Source organism: Eriocheir sinensis, chromosome 3 (genome assembly GCF_024679095.1).
Source record: "Eriocheir sinensis breed Jianghai 21 chromosome 3, ASM2467909v1, whole genome shotgun sequence".
NCBI classification, from domain to species: domain Eukaryota; kingdom Metazoa; phylum Arthropoda; class Malacostraca; order Decapoda; family Varunidae; genus Eriocheir; species Eriocheir sinensis.
Window position 1 is genome coordinate 24,074,422 of NC_066511.1, and position 20,551 is coordinate 24,094,972.

Here is a 20,551-nt window from a genome sequence, read left to right on the forward strand (position 1 = left end):
CTAATTTCCCATCACTGTCATTTTCCTTTCTTGTTAAATTTTCCAATAATCGTTCATTTTTCCTTTCTTGTCTAACTTTCCTTTTAACTCGTCAAATTTTCCCTTCCTGTATCTTTTCATTCCTTGGCTAATTTTCTGCTCGTCTGATTTTCCATCCAGTATCTCGCTATTTTTCTAGTTTCTGTTCCTTGTATTTTTTCATTCCTGTCTCATATTTCGTTACCCATGCATGTAGATGTTCTCATATAAGTTTTCCATTACCATTCAATTTTCTATTTTCGTTGATTATCTATGTTTTATTTTCTGTTAAATTTACTTTCACCCACAGTATTCATTTTCGATGCCCATATAATTTTCCGTCCGTTTCCTGTTTGAATTTCTGTTTCTGACGTTTTTTTTTTATTGTGTGTACTTTTCTTTCGTTCCTCTTTGTAGTTTTGTACCTAAACAGTTTTCCTTTCCAGTTAATTTTGTTCATTATAATTTTCGTTTATGCCTAACCTTCCGTTGCTTAGTATCTATATCCAGTTCTTCTTTTTCTAGTTTTATTTTCCGTCATCTATCTTATTTTCTCCTTTTTTTAGATTTTTTCCCTTTCCTCATATAATTTTCCGTTTCTTTCATGTTGATCCTGTCGAATGTTCTGTTTCTGTGATTCTCCTTTCCTTTATATTTTCCTTTTTTTCCCGTTCCTATATTTTTTTATTTCTTTCCATTTTTTCGGTCTGTCACTTTCCGTATGTCTAATATTCCCTTCCTGGTTAATGTTTCGCTCTAATTTTTTTTTCACTCCTCTCCAATTTTTCAGGCCCTACCCCATTTTCCTCTTGCCTAACATTCCTTTCCTCTAACATTCTTCTTTTATATTCTATTCCTTGTATTTCTTCTTACCTAACAAATATTTGTTACTGTTAAAGTTCCGTTACTTGTCTATTTTTTTAATAACTTTAATTTCTAGTTTTCCTTTTCTGAAGAATTTTCCGTTTATTGCCTAAATTTTTGGGTCAAGTTTTACTTTTCTGTCTTATATCCAGGTCCTGACCAGTATTGCTTTTCTGTGCCATCATCCATTCCTTTTGATGTTTTGTAATTTTGCAAGACTGGCGTTTCAATTCGTCATCGCGGCCATCGTCGGGGATCGCGTTCCCTTACCCACCCGACGACGCCTTCCCCCGGTGACCACTTCTAGCAAACCTTCATGCAGGCCACCTTCCCACGTAACTCATGGCAAGATCAATCGACTTGCACAAGGCACAAGCTTCGCAGGCGCCCCCGTAACCTACTCCGCATAGGATTGGAGTTACCGGCGACAAGGAAAACAAGGTGCATCGGATATTGACATTGGTGGAAGTGAAGAATGACAACTTGTGACGAGAAGGAAAAAGTATGTGAAGAATTTTTTTTTTTTTTAGCAAGGAAGGATAAGTTGAGTGTCAAGGAAAGACATATTGCAGCCATGAAAGACAAGGCGAAACAAGATTGAAGACGCATGACAACTAACGGCAAGATGAGTGAGCAGGAAAAACAAGATGTTGGAAGGAGACAAAGTAAGTGTAGAGAAAGATAGGGTGTGAGCAAAACACACCAGGAGCCAACACTTTCTGTGTGTGGGCCTGACGAACGAATTTAACCTCGCCTGGGACCCTTGCACTGACCTGGTCCCCCACCGCTGCGTTGCAACCTGACCTAGTGCAAGGGAACGGCGCGGATGCCACTTATGAGTTGTCAAAAGTTTCCCCTTCGAGTCCTTCTACGGTTAACACTTTCATGCCCTGAGTTTGGTTCGTTAAATGTTCTCTCCAAAATATGCCTTCTATAGTTGTTGCAAAATGCAGCAACAGTGCAAGAATTATCTCCTTAAATTCCCAAGAGCGAGGTGACAGTGGCAACGTGAGGTGCAGGTCTGCAGGTGTTGGAGAATGGAGCCAAACGGGGTGGCCAGTAAAGGCCTGGGCTTTGTGTTGACAGGTGGCGCTGGACGGAGCCTCCTGCACCCCCTCCCTTGTAACCCTGACGCCTTGGCGCACAAAGTAAGACCTCCCTTCATCCCTCAGTCAATTACCTGTTGGAGGCCGACAGCACAACAACAACAACAAAAACACATGATTTTGTGACTATAGTTGTGTCTTATCACATACTGCACGAATATATATATATATATATATATATATATATATATATATATATATATATATATATATATATATATATATATATATATATATATATATATATATATATATATATATATATATATATATATATATATATATATATATATATATATATATATATATATATATATATTAGACCTTGTACTTTTTGACGAGGGAAAAGTGTGTTCGTCATTAAAAATATGCAAAAAAAAAAAAAAAATCAATAATCATATAACTAAGCTGAGAAAATTGTTATATGATGCCTTACATTTCCAATTCTCGGATAATGACTTATTAACCGGAGCAGCAGTGGGTTCAGACATATCTCCTTTTTTTTCTATCTGTATATGACTAAACATTTACATATAGTGATACATATATGGACTGACATAGCTAACTAGCATATAGATAGGTAGACAGACAAATAGATCGATAGCTGAACACACTAATTGCCACATGATTCAACACCGCTCCTGTGTCGCCCACCCACATGGCCCTCTACCCCACCGCTGACAAACACACGTGAAGCTTCGCCCGACCACGACTGAGGCGGGATGTCTGAAGAGCGGCTGTGAACTAAGCGGTAATATGGAAGAGAGGCCAAGCAGTGTTGTATGGGACAGCCTTCAGGGGTAACACACACAAAGCTTGCAGCCAACGGGACCGCTCCAACAAATTCACTTATCGAGATCCTTGCTAGCGACTCCTTCTTACCTACGATGTAAAGTTCAGATATATTGACCGATGCGTTTTTTTGTGTGTGTGTCGGTGCACGCGCGCGTGAGCTGACCCCATTAGGTGAATACTGTGGCCAAAAGAAAATGTTACTTGAATTAAAGTGTTGAAGTAAAAAAAGTAAATGTTCAGGTCTGAGAGAAACCCACACACAGCCGGCTTATCATGACTTGGTATAATATAGTGTGTGTGTGTGTGTGTGTGTGTGTGTGTGTGTGTGTGTGTGTGTGTGTGTGTGTGTGTGTGTGTGTGTGTGTGTGTGTGTGTGTGTGTGTGTGTGTGTGTGTGTGTGTGTGTGTGTGTGTTTACAAAAATGGGGTATAAACAGTGAAAGCTTCCGCCGCAGCCATCCCATCCAAGGAGGTCGCCAGAGTATCCTTAATAGATTCAGCCGGCACAAGGACGAGTGCCTGCATAACCGACCTGAGACGCGCGTGTCGTGAGATCAAAACACAGAACAGTAAACGCAGTGGAGTCATGTCGAGGCAAACAGCACATAATTTGAGTTTGTAAATGATGACGGCAATGGGGTATGTGCGTTTTTACTAACATTACCCAGAATAGGACTCGTGTTTCGCTACTGTATATAAATTGTGTTGATCGATCTCCATTAGTGTTTAGTAGTCCCAGGTAACATCATGTATTGTTTTTGCGATATGCATTTTTTTTTCAATAGCCAATAATTATCACGGTGTGTGTGTGTGTGTGTGTGTGTGTGTGTGTGTGAGAGAGAGAGAGAGAGAGAGAGAAAGAGAGAGAGAGAATTATGTGACCACTATAAGGGGTTAGTATTCGTTGTTGCTGGGTGTGTCTAGAAGGAAGACAACGTGACATCCGCTCGCACAGTTTCTTTTTTCCCTCACCCATATCGTGTCGTTTTCTTTGCTTCAGGTTGGAGAGCGGTCCAAGCATTGAATATACAAGTCACACCCTCTGCAGTTTGCACAGGCTATATGTATTGGGTTGTTGTAAAGAACTATTTTCATATAAAAAATCACGGAGAAAAGCGAGCGATCCCTTTCAAAAGAAGAAGATACAGTAAAGGTGTAGAATTACCACGTATCGCCAGATTTTTCATATTTTGTCATAGTTGAGATACGAGCAACTGAAGAACCGTACGGCCAAGAAGTTGCGTCAGTATTCGTCTTTACATGAGAGAGAGAGAGAGATGAAAGTAGTTACTGACAAAAAAAAAAAAAAAAAGAAGGAAGACAGAACATTTAATAATAAAGCATCCCAGCCTCTGACGCCTGAGCCTGGGAGCGTGGACTTTCACTTTTACTTCCATCCTAACAATACTATCATTAACCTGGAATGTGTTGTGGAAAAGAGAGGTGTGAAGAGGTATTATGAGGATGAATGCTACCATGAGTGGCTGGAAAAGGGGAAACTATACAGAGGGAGAGGGAGATGGGTGCTGAAGAAGGAAAAGGCACACAGTAGATAGGAGGGAAAGCAAAGTGTAAATATTATCATAAGATGTCAAACACTGTAAAAGTAAAAACAAAGAACGTAGTATGCAGGAAGGAGAAAGCCAGACGGTGAAGAGCATAACAAGAAAATGCGGTACGAAAGTGAGACAACGAAGGGAAAAGTTACCACAAGGATTTGAAAGTTAGAGACGGGGAAGAGAGAGAGAAAAGAGAGGGAAAGAGGGAGGCTGGGAGGGGGGGGGAAAGAGAAAGGAAACGGGAGAGAAGAATGATTTATTGGAGAGAGGAGATTAACTAAGGGATAGAAAGAGAAGAGGAAAAAGAGAGGAGGAAACAAATTAAGATAGAAGAGGAAAGGGAAGAGAATAAGAGGTGAGGGAAGGGAGGGAATGAGGGATGTGAGAGAGATGAATCGAAGAGCTACAGAAGTGAAGATGAAGGAGGATTGGAAGGGAATAGAAGGGAGGGGAAGGAAAGGGATAGGAGAGAAGAGAGAAGGGGATGTCAGAAAGAAGGGAAGGGAGGGAGCGAGAGAGGCTAGAGAGGTGAATCAAGGAGATGCAAAGGTGAAGGTGAAGGAGAGATGGAAGGGAATAGAAGAGAGGGGAAGGAAAGGGAAAGGAGAAAAAAGGAAAGGGGGGTGTCAGCGAGAAAGGGAGGGAAGGGTTGAGGGAGGCGAGAGAGGTAAATCAATGAGATGAAAAGGTGAAGGTGAAGGAGGGATGGAAGGGAATAGGAGAGAGGGGAAGGAAGGGGTCAGAGAGAGGGGATAACAGAGGGAAGGAGTGGGAGGGGTTGAGGGATGCGAGAGAGATGGGTCCAGAGTTGCAGAGGTGAATGTGAAAGTCAACCCCCGGAGGCCGCTTGGGAAGATTATCGGTATGCAGGTTTATTTTCCTCCACAAATGGTCATGCAATTAACAGGCACCCTCCCCCAAAGGCAGATTACAAATTTATAACGTTTGTGGGAGCCTTCAAGTGTCAAAAAACAAAATTCCCACCGTCAGTAATATTGAACTTGCAAACGTTCTCCCAGTGATCACAAATTTAGTATGTAGTAGAATATGGTTTCCCATAATGGCTGAAGATTGAACAAAGTCGCTTGAAATGTCCGTAGTGCTTTCGGTGGTCCGTCCGCAAGGAAGACACAAACACGCACTGAGCTTAACTTAAGGACACACAGCCACTCCCATGAAAGGCGTCCTGCGACACACCGATAGTCCTTGCCGAGGGAGTTAGATGAGCCGATAAAATTTCTGCTCAGCTGAGTCTCCATGGAAGGAAATTTTTTTTATTAAATGCATGTCCATGATGAATTTGTATTTACAAAGACCACTTACCAGGAAAAACCACTAAAAAATATATTGCCAGCAGAAACCAGAAACCGGTTATCTTTGTAACGGAGTCCTCTAGGAAAACATTGTGGGGGATTCCCCAGCGAAGGCGAAGGAGAGGTGAAAGGGAATCTTACGCGCCAGGTGTGTCAAGGGCAGGATAGTTGTTTACACTTTCCCTCTCGTCTACGGCCCCTACCTAACCCGCCGCTTCTAGCACGTCCATCATAACCCTTTAAATGTCTTATCCTCATCTTATCTTATTGGTAGGTATACACAGTTACAAAGTATGAATGAATAATCGATAAATGAAGAAACGAACGAAGTGATCTGAAGTAACGTGGTGACCGTTAGTTTTAAGGGGAGACTGCTCTTGAACTGTGGCGGCCCGCTGTGGTTGGCCTTGACGGAGGGGAGAGGTCAGTAGGGGTTGATGGTAGCTGTATAGCCTATATATCACTATTGTAGCTAACCAATACTCTCTCTCTCTCTCTCTCTCTCTCTCTCACACACACACACTCTCTGCAGAATGCAGAGGACGCCTAAACTTTAAAATCACTTACTCACTCAGCAGGACACATTTGTCCCCAATTAACACTAATAAAGTCCACCTTGGTTTAATAGCGAAATTAAACACTCAGTCAAGGAGAGAAAATTGTCTTACAGGTTAAAGAAAGACCAAAGCAGAAAACATTAGACTTTACAATGATGCAAGGCGACGAGTAAAAAGATTAGTGCATCAGGCAAAGCGTAGATATGAAGAAAATATTGCAGCCAACTGTAAAATAATCCGAAATCCTTCTTCAGTTACATAAACAACAGAAAGGCGATCAGAAGTGAATTGGACCTTTAACAACAGCGACGGTGCACTAGTGACTGACAGCCAACACGTTGCAAACCTATTAAATAATTACTTTTCCTCGGTGTTTAATAATAACAGTCCTCCCACCATCACCACCAACACCAGTACTAATGTAAATCCTGAGCATGCATTGTCTAACTTTGAAATAAAACCCGATGAAGTCCTTAAAGCCCTCAAATCACTTAAAACAAATAAAAGTCCTGGACCTGATAAAGTATATCCAACTCTGCTGAAAGAAACCCTCACAACCGTATTCAATATGTCCTTGCGACAAGGCATTGTCCCTTCAGATTGGAAAAAGGCTAACGTGACACCGATTTTTAAGAAAGGAGACAAAAGTACCAGGTAATTACAGGCCCATTAGTCTAACTTCGGTTGTAGGTATGCTACTTGAGGGCATAATTAGAGACAAAATTGTGAGTTACCTTGAAAGCCACTCATTAATTGGGGACTCAACATGGCTTCCGAAACAAAAGATCCTGCCTATCAAATCTATTAACCTTTTATAACGACCTCTTCACTGTTTATGACGTAACCAAATCACTGGACGTGGTCTATCTTGATTTCCAGAAAGCGTTTGATAAAGTCCCGCATCATAAATTACTTTACAAATTAAAGCAAATGGGTATTGACGGTCAGGTAAGCCAATGGATCGCGAATTGGTTGAGCAACAGACAACAAAGAGTAGTGATTGACGGATTTAACTCAGAGTGGGCGCCTGTCACTAGTGGCGTCCCTCAGGGGTGCTCTTCATTATTTACATCAATGACGTGGATGTTTGACTCAATAACCGCATTAGTAAATTTGCAGACGACACAAAGATTTGTTACTCGGTTCTCACTGACGAAGACAGGCAAAGCCTCCAAGAGGATTTGCACAAAATTCAGCTTGGTCGGATAGATGGAGATGCCTTTAACGTAGACAAGTGCCAGGTCCTTCGAACGAGGAAAAAGTTTGATTACGAAATGCGCGGCGTTAAACTCAAAAGCGTTCAATGCGTCAAGGACTTGGGGTCAAAATCGCGTCAAACCTCAAATTCTCACAGCAATGCATCGATGCAGCAAATAAACGAACAGAATGTTGGGCTTCATTAAAAGAAACTTTTATTTAAGAATAAAGATGTAATACTCCCTCTACAACAGTTTAGTCAGACCCCACTTGGAATATGCGGTACAGTTTTGTGCTCCCCACCATGCAAAGGATCTAGCTCAATTAGAAGGTGGTCAGCGTCGGGCAACGAAACTTATCCCTTCCTTGAGCAACACATCCTACGAAGAAAGGCAACATGTTCTCTCTTGAGAAACGTCGCCTCCGAGGAAAACTGATCGAATGTTTTAAAATACTTAATGGTTTCACGAATGTAGACAGATCAACATTGTTTATGATCGATGACACTTTGCGCACGAGGAACAATGGCGTAAAACTCAGATGTGACTGCACCAAATTTTCTTCACCAACGTGAGAATGGAATAAGCTCCCATCATCAGTGGTCCAGTGTAACACGATTGACTCCTTCAAAAATAAGCTCGACCGTCACTTCCTTCAACTTAATATCAACTAGAGTAGAAATGCAACGTTTTGGAGTCTTCTGATTAATGTAAAATCACTTAGGTTTAAGGACAGACCACCAAGTCTGGATTTTCTATCTATGTAAATCTCTCTCTCTCTCTCTCTCTCTCTCTCTCTCTCTCTCTCTCTCTCTCTCTCTCTCTCATACACACACACACACACACACACATACACACACTTTAGTCCACATTATTATGAAGTCCTACTCACTCCCCGATAAGAAAATGTACCTGATTAATAGAGGGACAACGTCACATCGCCACTGAACGTCCACGCGAGAGGAGACTTCAGGTTTAACTCCTTCTCGTTAGCCCGTCTTCAATAAAATTAGCGTCTACCATAATTTCTCGTTATTATTTTATAGGCTGTATGTTCATCGTGTGCCAGCATCGTGCAAATATGATGAGATAGTGGAAGAAAAAAAAATGAGTGAGATTTCGACCTAAACAAAAGAAAAAAATATTATGATTTCGATGTAACTCATCCCCATTCATAGGAGCAGTAAGTAGTGGCCTTTTTTTTTCTTTTTTTTTACGCCCTTGCACTGTCCCCTCTGCTGTAAAAAGAAAGAAAAAAATGAAACGAAGCACTGAACACGGAAAATCTACTGACGGAAGATGAGTTAGAGGGAGAGTAAAGAAGCCGTGTTGAGAGAAGCGAGTCATCTTAGCAATCACAATGCAAGATGGCGCCACTATAAACACTCGCCTGCGCCAGAACACCATCAGGCCCCACCACCATCAGGCCCCACAACAGGCAACGACGTAAAAAAAAAAAAATCACTGTAGGTCCGTGCAAGGTAAGGTCGGAGTTGAATACCAAAGTAAGAAGAAAGTTGATCATAAGTTGATTACCGAGAAAGAAAGCGGTAGTGGATGTGGGAGAAAGAAAGCGCTCGCCTCAGTTTCTTTTCTTGTGTGTGTGTGTGTGTGTGTGTGTGTGTGTGTGTGTGTGTGTGTGTGTGTGCCATTGCTTTCTCTCTCTCTCTCTCTCTCTCTCTCTCTCTCTCTCTCTCTCTCTCTCTCTCTCTCTCTCTCTCTCTCTCTCTCTCTCTCTCTCTCTCTCCACATAGCCTATACGTACAATTCCTGTCACAGATTAGATAAATATCCACGAATCCATTCTTATCTTTATGGGGAAATTCTTGCTCAGCTTAGGAGTCACGGAGAAAATTGAGTAACACATACAATCTAATCAACCGTCTAATGAGAAATTTATTAAATCTTCAAATACAGAAACTAAGAAGAAAAATATAAGTGTGTGTGTGTGTGTGTGTGTGTGTGTGTGAGAGAGAGAGAGAGAGAGAAGAGTCTTGTAAGTGGGACGATGATAAAAGACTAAGAGAGTGAATTTCTGAATAAAAAAAAATCCTATCAGATATCCGTGAACGCTTATCTAACAACACAAGCACGTGCACACACACACACACACACACACACACACACACACACACACACACACACACACACACACTTTTTTTCACTATCATGCCGTATTAGTCTATCAAGTCCTTCCTTCCCTTCTTCTTCCTTTCCTTTCCATTGTTTTTGCTCGTCCATACCTGCCAACCTCCCCCACTGCCTTGCATTATTCTTTACTCGCTCTCTTTCAAAGGTAACCTTCTTCTCCCCTTCTTAACCTAGCCATGGGGTCTCCTTCGTTCCCAATCCCTTTAAAAAATTCCGCTTAACAAACACTACGCTGTACATTTCTTTTCCTACACCCTCACCCACACCTTTGCAATTAACGGGGCCGTCTTGTTAGCGTGCACCTGAGAGGGAGAGCCAAGAAGAGGCATCAGAAACTTAAAAAGGAGCTCCATTGTAGTCACTCCGCCTCATACAGTCCCTGCCCTTACCTGTCTTCCTTTTTTCCATAAGGAACATTAACGTGTAAAATCGAGGACACTGAGTTCGTTTGTAGTAGGTCAGGATCAATAAAAGGAGCGTGTGATAAAGACTGAGACCGGGGGCGTGAGATAATGATAGAAAATATGAGTGTTTCTACAGGCACACTATAGGGAGAATATACGAATCCTTGACCCAACCCACTTTGATTGACGTTACTTCCATTCACGTCACCTTACCTGAGGAAACAAAGACGTATAATGTGTGCGAATACTCATATACATAGTGAGGATGAGTGATGACAGTAGAGAAAGGGTCGAGAAAGATAAACATTCACTTGACTCACTTAACCTGCCCTATCAGTTCTCGTGTTTGCAAGGTTGTTTTGGGGACATTCTATATAACACTTCATCGAGACGCATCACAGACCAAGACCATGACTGAGGAGTAAGTGCCTAATGAATTTCACAAGTGCTCAAGGAACTTTATAACGGCAATAGGTAATCAATCTCATTATTCTATACAGGTATGCTGAGAACCCTATTCCTTGATGCTTTCCATTCTACTCGTGTATGCGAAGAAAAAATAATAAAAACAAGCCCATAAATAACAAGGAAATAAAGATCCTACGCAGCACGTATCAAAGTTACCAGCAAAACTAAGCTCAAAATCTGTCCTCTTCTTATCTGGCCTACTTCCTTGTTTGCTGCACTTTTTGAATGACGATCACGGAAACCTGATGTCACGGAGGATAAAGTCGGAGTGCGTTGCTGCGGTATCAGTTTATAAGCCATCAGTAGATCCCGGAAATGTGACTGATATGACTGATAGGGGATACACAGAAGACGTGACCTGGTAAACGATGGGTGGGGCGCGAGGAGGAGGGAGGAGGGAGGGTAGAAGAGAGCAGCGGCGTCGAGGGTGGTGGTGTGATTTATATTTTTGTACGGTGTGGGCCAAAGAAAAGCTAAACAAAAATAAAACAAAAAATCCCTACCAGAGAAAGAAATATATCGAGGGTAAATGAGTATTCGCACACATTATACGCCTTTTTTTCCTCAGGTCAAGTGACGTGAATGGAGGTAACGTCAATCAGAGTGGGATGGGTCAAGGATTCGTATATTCTCCTTATAGTCTGTCTGTAGAAACACTCATATTTTCTATCATTACTTCACGCCCCCGGTCTCAGTCTTTCTCACACGCTCCTTTTAACGATCCTGATATGACGATCCCCTGTCGAAATAGTTTAGGTCATAGGAAGGAGGAAATACAACAGAAGAAAGTAAAGTCATAACCTATGCATCGTTAATCCATTTCTCTGTGTAGGTTCGTGTCAAAGGGGAAGCGGGCAAGTGAATCATTACAGTTAAGTGATGATAACAGTGAGCAGACGACACTGAAGGGCCGCCTGCATTATTTACTACCAGGCCATGTGTGTGTGTGTGTGTGTGTGTGTGTGTGTGTGTGTGTGTGTGTGTGTGTGTGTGTGTGTGTGTGTGTGTGTGTGTGTGTGTGTGTGTGTGTGTGTGTGTGTGTGTGTGTTTGATATAAAAAAATATTACGATAAGGATGGTGTTTATGATGATCGCTACATATACGATAACATGAGATAACAACAAAGATTAAAACAGCGTTGGTTCTTTTCTTTTCCTCCTTATGAGATTGCACCTGAGAAAAAAGTGAGACCATGGGTGCAGCGAGGAGAAGCTGTAGATAAAGCCCCAAACAACACTCTTATCCCCTGAGAAGCACAAGACCGACCCACGTGACCAAGTGAGGTGCGGCAACCCACATTATTATAATTTTCACTTCTCGCAAAAAGAGGAAACTCAGCGATGGACTATAAAAAAAAGCGGTAAAAGATTAAACAAGCGAATTATCATCATAGAAATCAATGTCTGTCGTCGTTCATATTCCTTCTCCTAGACATACATGATGCAATATACTTTCGACTAACTGAGATAATAATTATGTATAAAGTTGCATATAAGGAGAAGTGATTACACACATGACGTTGAACTATATATGAAAACGCAGCAAGGAGAACAGGCAGATGAAAGTTTGAACGCAAGAGTTCGTTCCACTTTTTATATTCCCTCAGGGACAAAAACGTGTTCCACCAATTTCCAGTATATGAGATAACTTGATTATTTTCCATACATCCATATAATGGTTTTATTTTTTATTTTTTTTTACGTTGTGGCCTATTGCGCCGGTAGGCTTCTTTCCGGTTGATCCTAACAGTCGGTCCAAGGCTTCTTCCCGGTGGGTCCTGATGGTCGGCCCAGCCCGTTCTGGCGCAGGCGAGTGTTTATAGTGGCATCATCTTGCATTGGTCATGCTGCCCTCCCGAAGCTCATCTTTAATCCTAGAATCTAGAGTCCGGGTTGATAGGTGGTCTTCTGGACAGCATGTGGGTAGTTTTAAGCCACTCGGCGGCGGCTGAAAAATCTCAGCTTGGTGGCACCGGGCGGAGATTGAACTCACTTCAATGTGAATTTTTTTACATGATTATAACGATGCATCGATAATATTTGTCGGTGGCGATAGCCAAGTGGTGGCACCAAAACATAAGGGAGCAACTTGTGCCACGCTCGATTCTCAATCATCAATAAGTGAAAAGACATTACCTGTATGTCATCTATCAACTTTCAGTAACAGAGTGACAAGGCAAGTGTAGCACCAAGAAGCAACAAGGTTCGTGAGGCAGGACTAATAATCCGTCTCTCGTTAGCACAGCCCCAATGTGTCAGCGCGCGAGTTGCGGCTCCAACTGAACGAAAATTAAGGAGGAAAATATATTTTCTATGTCCTCCTAGATCTTGCGTGCTTGTCTTTAATGATGCAATAAGAGATTCAATACCAGATGAAATATCAATCCATTTGTAACGATTTTACCACACAAGGATAGTGACAGGAAAACATGATATGCAGCTAAGGAAAGTAAGTGTCATCATTCTAACTGAGTTTTTAAGATATAATTGTAGTACATCGACATGCATTTCAGACTCGTAGTTACATTCAACTTTCACCGACCTTGATACTTGTGGCCTGGTGCCTAGTGACGCTGCCCCTAGATTTTGCCCAGCACCCAGGCCGAGCACGTGTTGACAATACACACAAACAATAAACGTTTCCATTGAACTTGCTTTTTTTTTATCTGCGTGTTGAGGGAACTTTCATATGGATTTATATGTAATATCCGTATTTTTTAAAGTTGCTAATAAGGTGTTGCGCAAATTTATGTAATACATTTGAATATTATGTACTCCAAGTAGCCCTATTATTTTTTTTTAATTTGTATTGTAAATTCACAATATTTAACTTTACTAGACTTATTTTTTGTGGGGAAATTATTCTTTATGTTGAATATATTTGATGCACACAATTTTCTTGGTACCCTTCGTCAAAAATGCCTGACATATTTGTACTACACACGTGCAATAATTACTGCATTAAAAGATGAAGAAACTCTATACCCGGAGATAATGATTAATGAACAGGTGTAACCGAGGAGTCTTGGTATCGATACAATATTGATTATTTGATAAGGGCTGAGTGACCTTGATTTTTAAATGCAAAGAATGCTCATAATTCTGTCAGTGCAGGGTTTTATCTACGGATGTTGGTCTGTCAGTTCTTTTTTTCTCTATCTATCTATCTATCTATCTATCTATATGTATCTATCCGTCTTCTTAGCACTCACCTGGGTCATCAGTCTTCCCATCAGGTAACATACTTATCCTCTTTCCCACAGACACCAGCAGGATGACGGACTCTACCACCACCACCACCACCACCATCAAGGGACAGAGTAACCCTGCATTTGTTGGGGACGACCCTTCATGCAAAGGTAAGATCACCACCACTATGGCCTCCCCTCTCCTCGTGGTGCACCTGGGGAAGGAAAATCATGAATTAAATACTAGTATGGTTAGTATGTTAGTAAGTGCCTCCCCGCTGGTGAGGTTTTCGATTTGCATTCTTTTGTTATTTAGCATAGCATACGGTTCTTCAGAGACAATGAGCTCCGTCCATAGGATTAATGTTATTGTCTCAATGGTAGCAAAGTGGCAGTTTGTTCCTCTATGACCCTTACTAACTCTCTCCCCCAAGTTGACCTATCTTACCTGGCACAATGAGGCTTTTGACCGGCAAAGGAGTGAGGAGAACTAGACGGCATGCAAAGGGGATCCGTGAGGTGTAGCCGTACTATGCCTGGAAAATTTCATGTCATAATAAAAGACAAAGTTTGTTAAGATTTCTTGAGAAGAGTTGAAACACGACTGCTGGCAACCTCATCAGGCACGAGACGATAATAACTATGTCCTAATAGCCTTAACCTACACTGCATGTCTATTGTGTGTTAGTAAAACATATACAATATGAAATTTAATACACAATCCTGAATTTATTGTGGACATTAGCAACGAATAACTTTATTCAAGAATTTTAGTAGTCTTGTATATACGCAAAATTTAGACACTGACTTTTCTAACGTAACGTGTTAATAACTGACTTTGAAATTATGCAATTAGTCATCAATTTCAACATTAGATACGTAATTTTCATTATTTTTCAACTATAGCTCAGCCACTGGGATATTATCGATCACACTATACTACAAAAGTATAATAGCAGCATATCCACTCACCAACCACTCCATCCACGTGCATCTGTATATGATTCCGTATACATGCAATGCCTACTATCCACCTACACTGAATCGCACTTTAGCAGGTTTTGTAATTTAGTAATTTAATGGTTTATCATAAAACAATTCCCCCCCCACCTACAGACATAGCCAAGGCGGAACTTGCGGTAGTTGTCTCCAAGAAAGAACTGACCAAAGATGAAAAGCTCGAAAAGTTCCGCATCCTAAAGAACGTGATCATCATATCCATCGCCTTCATGTTCCTCTTCACCTCCTTCAACTCCATGGCCAACCTGCAGTCTTCGATCAACAAGTAAGGCAGAGTTAAAATATAAACAAGAGCGGACCGAGCTGACATCAGGCAGACCCTCAGCTTTAAAACCATGCCACTGGAAAAGCAATTGGGTCATAAAAAATAAAAAAAACAGGCTACAGATTAATTTATTATTCTGAAAAAGTGTTTATGAATGTCGATATTGAGTCAGCTATGCTTTTTTGTTATTTTATTTTATTTTGATGAGAGAGAGACGGAGAGATTATAAATAGAGAGACCTTTATGCATTCAGACCTAAGCACCCCTTCCACACCCAACAGAGTGAAAGGCACATATGCGCTCTCCACCCTGTACACCGCCTTGGTGGTCTCATGCGCCTTCGTGCCCACGTGGATGATCAAGAAGTTCAAGGCCAAGTGGACGCTGTGCTTCTCCATGCTGTGCTACTCCACCTACATCGCCGCCCAGTTTTACCCTCAAGTGTGGACCCTCGTGCCCACCTCCATCATCCTGGGTCTCGGCGCGGCGCCCATGTGGTCCGCCAAGTGTACCTATCTTACGCAGGTGGTTGAGCGGTGTATGCGTGTGTGTGTGTGTGTGTGTGTGTGTGTGTGTGTGTGTGTGTGTGTGTGTGTGTGTGTGTGTGTGTGTGTGAGGTTGTGTGTGAGAGGGGGGGGTGGGGGAGTTGTGTGTGGGGGTGTTGTGTGTGTGTGTGTTGTGTGTGGGGGTGTTGTGTGTGGGGGTGTTGTGTGAGGGGGTTGTGTGTAGGGTTTTTTGTGTGGGGGTGTCGCGTGTGGGGGATGTGTGGGGGTGTTGTGTGTGGGGGGTTGTGTTTGAGCGGGGGATTGTGTGTGGGGGTTGTGGGGGTTATATGTGTGTGTGTGTGTGTGTGTGTGTGTGTGTGTGTGTGTGTGTGTGTGTGTGTGTGTGTGTGTGTGTGTGTGTGTGTGTGTGTGTGTGTGTGCTTGAATGAATGTGTGTGATTCCAATTTTCTTTACTCAAAGAAAATAGTAAATATACTTGTAAATAAATGGCCAAGATCGATTTCAGTCACTTCAGGCGACGGTCTGGCAGACAATATATTCAGGTGATTTTTAAACGGAGTCTTGGCGCAGGTGGGCAGTAAGTACGCCGAGATCGTGGGAGAGAACTCCGAGGTAGTGATCGTGCGCTTCTTCGGCATCTTCTTCCTCTTCTTCCAGTCGACGCAGGTGTGGGGTAACCTCATCTCTTCGGCAGGTGAGCTAATATACTTCATTAATATACTACATTTCAATAAGTAGTTAGACAGCTATGGCAAGGCGAGTCACTGGTATACTTTTCACACTGAATTTCCACTGCAAGTAAAAGAAAACCAATGGAGAGCCAATATGTATATACTTCCATCACTTACTATAGTTTGATAATAAATGAGACAGAGACAGGTACGTCCACATACTTATTTCATAACAGTAAATAACAAACTAGACAGCAATAGCAATGAAGGGTCTAAAAGATAAAGCAAACCAAGTATTTAAAATAAAATGGCAACTTTTCCATTACGTCCCTTTATGGAGAAGTGGGAAATGGGCGTAAGGAAGGATTTTTTATTAGTTATTAATCTCTCACAACACACACACACACACACACACACACACACACACACACACATTTATATACATTTAGGCGCGCAAACAGCACCCTTCATTCCTCCCCTCCCTCCCACAGTGCTGTCCCAAGGGCTGGTGGAGGAGGAGGAGGTGGACGGGGCTGCACTCATGTCTTGCGGGGTGAACTTCTGCCCCGAAACAAGCTCGTCTAACTCCGCCAACATCACCAACCTCGCCAAGCCGTCCATGTCAAAGATTTACGTCATGGCCACCATCTACCTCGTCTGCTCCATCGTCTCGTCCATCATCATCGCTGTGCTGGTCGACCCTCTCACCAGGTGATCGATTATCAAATGGTAGTTTGTTATCGTAAAATTAATCATAGGCTCAGGATTTCATCTTTTTATGAATCCGACAATGGGAGATGATACTAGCTGTGTGTGTGTGTGTGTGTGTGTGTGTGTGTGTGTGCGCGCGCGCATGATCGTACACACACACACACACACACACACACACACACACACCTGGTAGAAGTTACTCAGAAATGAAAAAAAAAAATGTAAAGTTCACAAGTACAAAGTAATGAACTTCGCCTGTGCTTGCAGGTTCGGGGAGAATGAGAGAACGGGCTCATCTACGGGCAAGAGCGGTAAAGAGCTGCTTGTCGCAACATTCAACCACATGCGTCACCCATACCAGCTCTTGGTCATCCCCCTCACTATGTGGTCCGGCGTGGAACAAGCCTTCCTAGGTGCAGACTTTACTGCCGTGAGTATACGAGATTCAGTACACAAAGAAATAATATACATGAGCGCCGATATACTAGCTCGAGCTGAGGGCTGTATATGACTTCTGCTTGACCCTCTGTTCAGAGTCACAGGGATTCTTTGCGTTATATCTTTGTAAGTGACGTTCAATAGTGACTGTGTGTCATTAGCTTTTGGTGTTGGCGCCTTTATGATCAATTTTAACTGCTGTGCTCCTCTTCTTATAATGCTGCAAAATAAATTAGTTACTTGGTAATGAATAATTTCCAAAAAGGCAGGACAAAATTATCCATCTCTAGAGACGCCAGGAGGAATACTCCCTCACTGTTAATCAAAATTAATTGTTGTCGCTGTTACAGGCGTACGTATCGTGCGGGCTGGGCGTGCACATGGTGGGGTACGTGATGATCTGCTACGGGGTGTGTGACGCCATCTGCTCCATCACCTTCAGTCCGCTGGTGAAGATGGTGGGTCGCGTGCCCATCTTCACCATGGGGGCGCTCATCAACCTGGGCATCATCATCACCCTGCGGTACTGGATGCCGCACCCCGACGATGTGGCGCTGTTCTTCGTGATGGCGGGTCTGTGGGGGGTGTCGGACGCCGTGTGGCAGACGCAGATCAACGGTAGGTCGATCGTAATTAGCGTTGGGCCTCTTGCCGAAGCCTTCCCTTGCAAGGTGAAGTCGTGAAGTTGTGACTTGCAAAGCAGTGAATGAGCGAGTGTTTGATCTTCTGCCGGACACCACTTAGTTTAGGGGATACAGTTGTTGTTGTTGTTGTTGTTGAGAAAAAAAATAGTAATAGCAATAAGTGTTGATCTTATTTATCTATAAATTAGATTTAATATTTACAGCATCGTGGAGAAAAAAATTACAAAGTTCTGTCACTGATGCGGTAACGTATCTTTGAACAGACATATAAAAAACGAGCAGAGAAGTAGGGCAAAGTTATGATATATTTCGGTAAACCTGGTTCAATAGAAAGGTGGAAAGGTGAACGCTTCTGACGCTGAGTTATTATAGTTATCACAAAGATGTGGTGTTATTCCGTAATTAGGGGATCCAGCATGGTATTCATTTATCTAAAAATGTAAAATTATTTCCCAATGCATTTATTTAATTCATTTATGAAGTAATTACGTACCCGTGAGGCTTTTAGGGAAGTTTGGTGATCTGAAACTTTATCACGGATACGTGACCTTCTGGGCACTGTTTACAAGGGAGGCAGTATCTTAATCCTTCACGTCATACGACATTTAGCGGCCGCCAGGGAGAGGACTATCACTCTGCTTACGTTACATTCCTCGGAGAAGCAGTAATTAAGAGATTTTCTTTTAAGACAAAGGTTACTATCTAGCTGCTATCTCTCAGACGTCATTTACAAGTAAATTCCGCTACGTAGCTACGGCAGGCTTCACATGTGTTCGCAGCAAATTACAGGGTTGATAAAGTAAGAAAAAGCTAGAGGCATGTGATATAGCTGCTCTTTACCTTGGTGCACAGCTTCGTTACCTAAGCTCTTGAGCCTGTGGTGGATAAGAACCCATTGCTTCAGGACGCAGGGCCAATATGACATTCCGGTTAACACAATTTACCCTCCCCAGGTTTTGCCACGCAGGTACCCATTTAGCGACCAATCTGAAAGGAAAGATTTTTTTTTTTTTTTTTGGTGCAGCCTTTAGCGCCGGTAGGCTCTCTTGATTGGCCTTTTGGACAGCCCCAGCCCGTCAGTGGCGCAGGCGTATTTTATTTTAAATGGCTGCCGTGATATATGACTCTTTGCTTGTCTCATGCCGGCCCCGGGGCTCCACTTGAAAAAAAGTCACTGAAGTTAGGGTTGACTGAAGATCTGGGCAGCATCTGGGTAATCTTCCGCCACTCGGTGATGTCTTGAAAAATCAGCGTGATTTGGTGGGACGAACCTAGGTCCACGGGCTTCCCACGCCAGCAGGCTAACCACTCGGCCACCGCCTCCCCATAAAGTTACAGAATAAAGTTACAGGTGGGTGGCTACGTGACGACTGCCTAGGCCGATTACGAACCAGACTAATTTAGCTATAGCACGGCATCACCTCTTGGCGAATATATTAAAAACTTATAGGCTTTCTTCTGCACAGCGTTCTACGGCGTGATCTTCCCCGGGGAATCTGAGGCCGCCTTCAGCAACTACCGCCTGTGGGAGTCTCTGGGCTACATCTTCACCTACGTGGGCAGCTCCACCACGTGTATAAGCGTCAAGCTGACCAACGTCTTGGTATCGCTGATCTTCGGCATCATCGGCTACTACACCATCGAGGCGTTGGAGCGCCGAGGAGGACTAAGGAAGGACGAGAACGGCAAGGTGGTGACCATCGACGTTCTGGTCAAAGAGAAACTACGAGTATTCGACACAAAGAGCCAGTGACTCTAAGCAACCCTGCTGGGGACGAAACAACTATACTTGACATTCCAAACGGGCTGTGGCCTCTTAGTTACTTACTTCGTCTAAACGATAAAAGATCTCACAAAATACAGTGATTGTGGCTTTAGTTGTGAAACTCAAATGTCACGAATACTGTGTCAATCTGAAAGAATAAAAATGTACTTAATTATAGCTATTCCAGGGACGCTACAATTTAGCGTTTTTTTTTTTTTTTTCGATGAAACCGCACTTTAGTTAAATTGGTTTTAATGAGTCAAACCCCTTTTATATTATAAAAATCTTTCATATTCCAATTTCATATGTATAAGGGTCGTGAATGTTTACAGCCCTTTTCTTTCAAGACAATATTAAATCACTAATAGTGCGTTGTTGACTGTTATGTATAAAACACTAGGTCCTGGCCATGACACGGCGCCACACGCCCCGGCGGCTGGGTGTTGCTGCGCTGCTTTGTCTTTCATGACCAGTCATGAAACACCGCCCTGAGTTGTACACTTGTAAAGCCATGGATGGATTACTGTACTCTTTTTGACTTCAACACTGACACTCAAATAATCGAGTGAAGAAAAGTGACGAGTTAAAATAATGAGACTGTGTGTGATGTGCAACCGACGACTGTACCAGTTATTATGACAAATGTAATGCTTTATGTGTATTATACTCCACTGTGATTTTGAGCAGTAATGAAAATATATGTAAAATGTTGAACGTACCATTGTTGTTTTACGAGTATCCTATGCAGGGCTCAGGCAGCCTATACCCATTCAGTATCTCTCGCTCACAAATCCAGCCACTAATCATGAATATCAAAAAATGAAGCAGACATGTTTACCTAGATGACAGGCTCATGGTCTAGAGGTCGGCTGGGACCCTTCAAGGATCAACTCACAACAAATGAGACGAAAC

The 20,551-nt window shown here is 42.5% G+C and overlaps 2 protein-coding genes across 2 annotated transcripts in view; one reads left to right on the forward strand and one right to left on the reverse strand.

Annotated features, from left to right (window-relative positions):
• Positions 1–13,661, reverse strand: part of LOC127007013 (uncharacterized) — a 21,605-nt gene extending 7,944 nt beyond the window's left edge. The window contains exon 1 of the mRNA XM_050877498.1: positions 13,643–13,661. The gene's annotated coding sequence lies outside the window, so the exon portion shown is untranslated. The remainder of the gene's footprint in view (positions 1–13,642) is intronic.
• Positions 1,923–20,358, forward strand: LOC127006998 (UNC93-like protein). The gene is made up of 9 exons (XM_050877472.1): positions 1,923–2,030; positions 13,694–13,789; positions 14,735–14,903; positions 15,185–15,428; positions 15,981–16,104; positions 16,573–16,792; positions 17,060–17,222; positions 17,581–17,848; positions 19,341–20,358. The coding sequence occupies exons 2-9, from the start codon at positions 13,705–13,707 to the stop codon at positions 19,625–19,627; spliced, it is 1,560 nt and encodes a 519-aa protein (XP_050733429.1). The 5' UTR covers positions 1,923–2,030; positions 13,694–13,704; the 3' UTR covers positions 19,628–20,358.
• The last annotated feature ends 193 nt before the right edge of the window (positions 20,359–20,551 follow it).

Coding starts and splice junctions, on each gene's coding strand:
- LOC127006998 (XM_050877472.1), top strand. CDS start 13,705: ATGACGGACTCTACCACCACCACCACCACCACCATCAAGGGACAGAGT. Junction 13,790..14,734: donor GGACGACCCTTCATGCAAAG/GTAAGATCACCA, acceptor CCCCACCTACAG/ACATAGCCAAGGCGGAACTT. Junction 17,223..17,580: donor TAGGTGCAGACTTTACTGCC/GTGAGTATACGA, acceptor TCGCTGTTACAG/GCGTACGTATCGTGCGGGCT.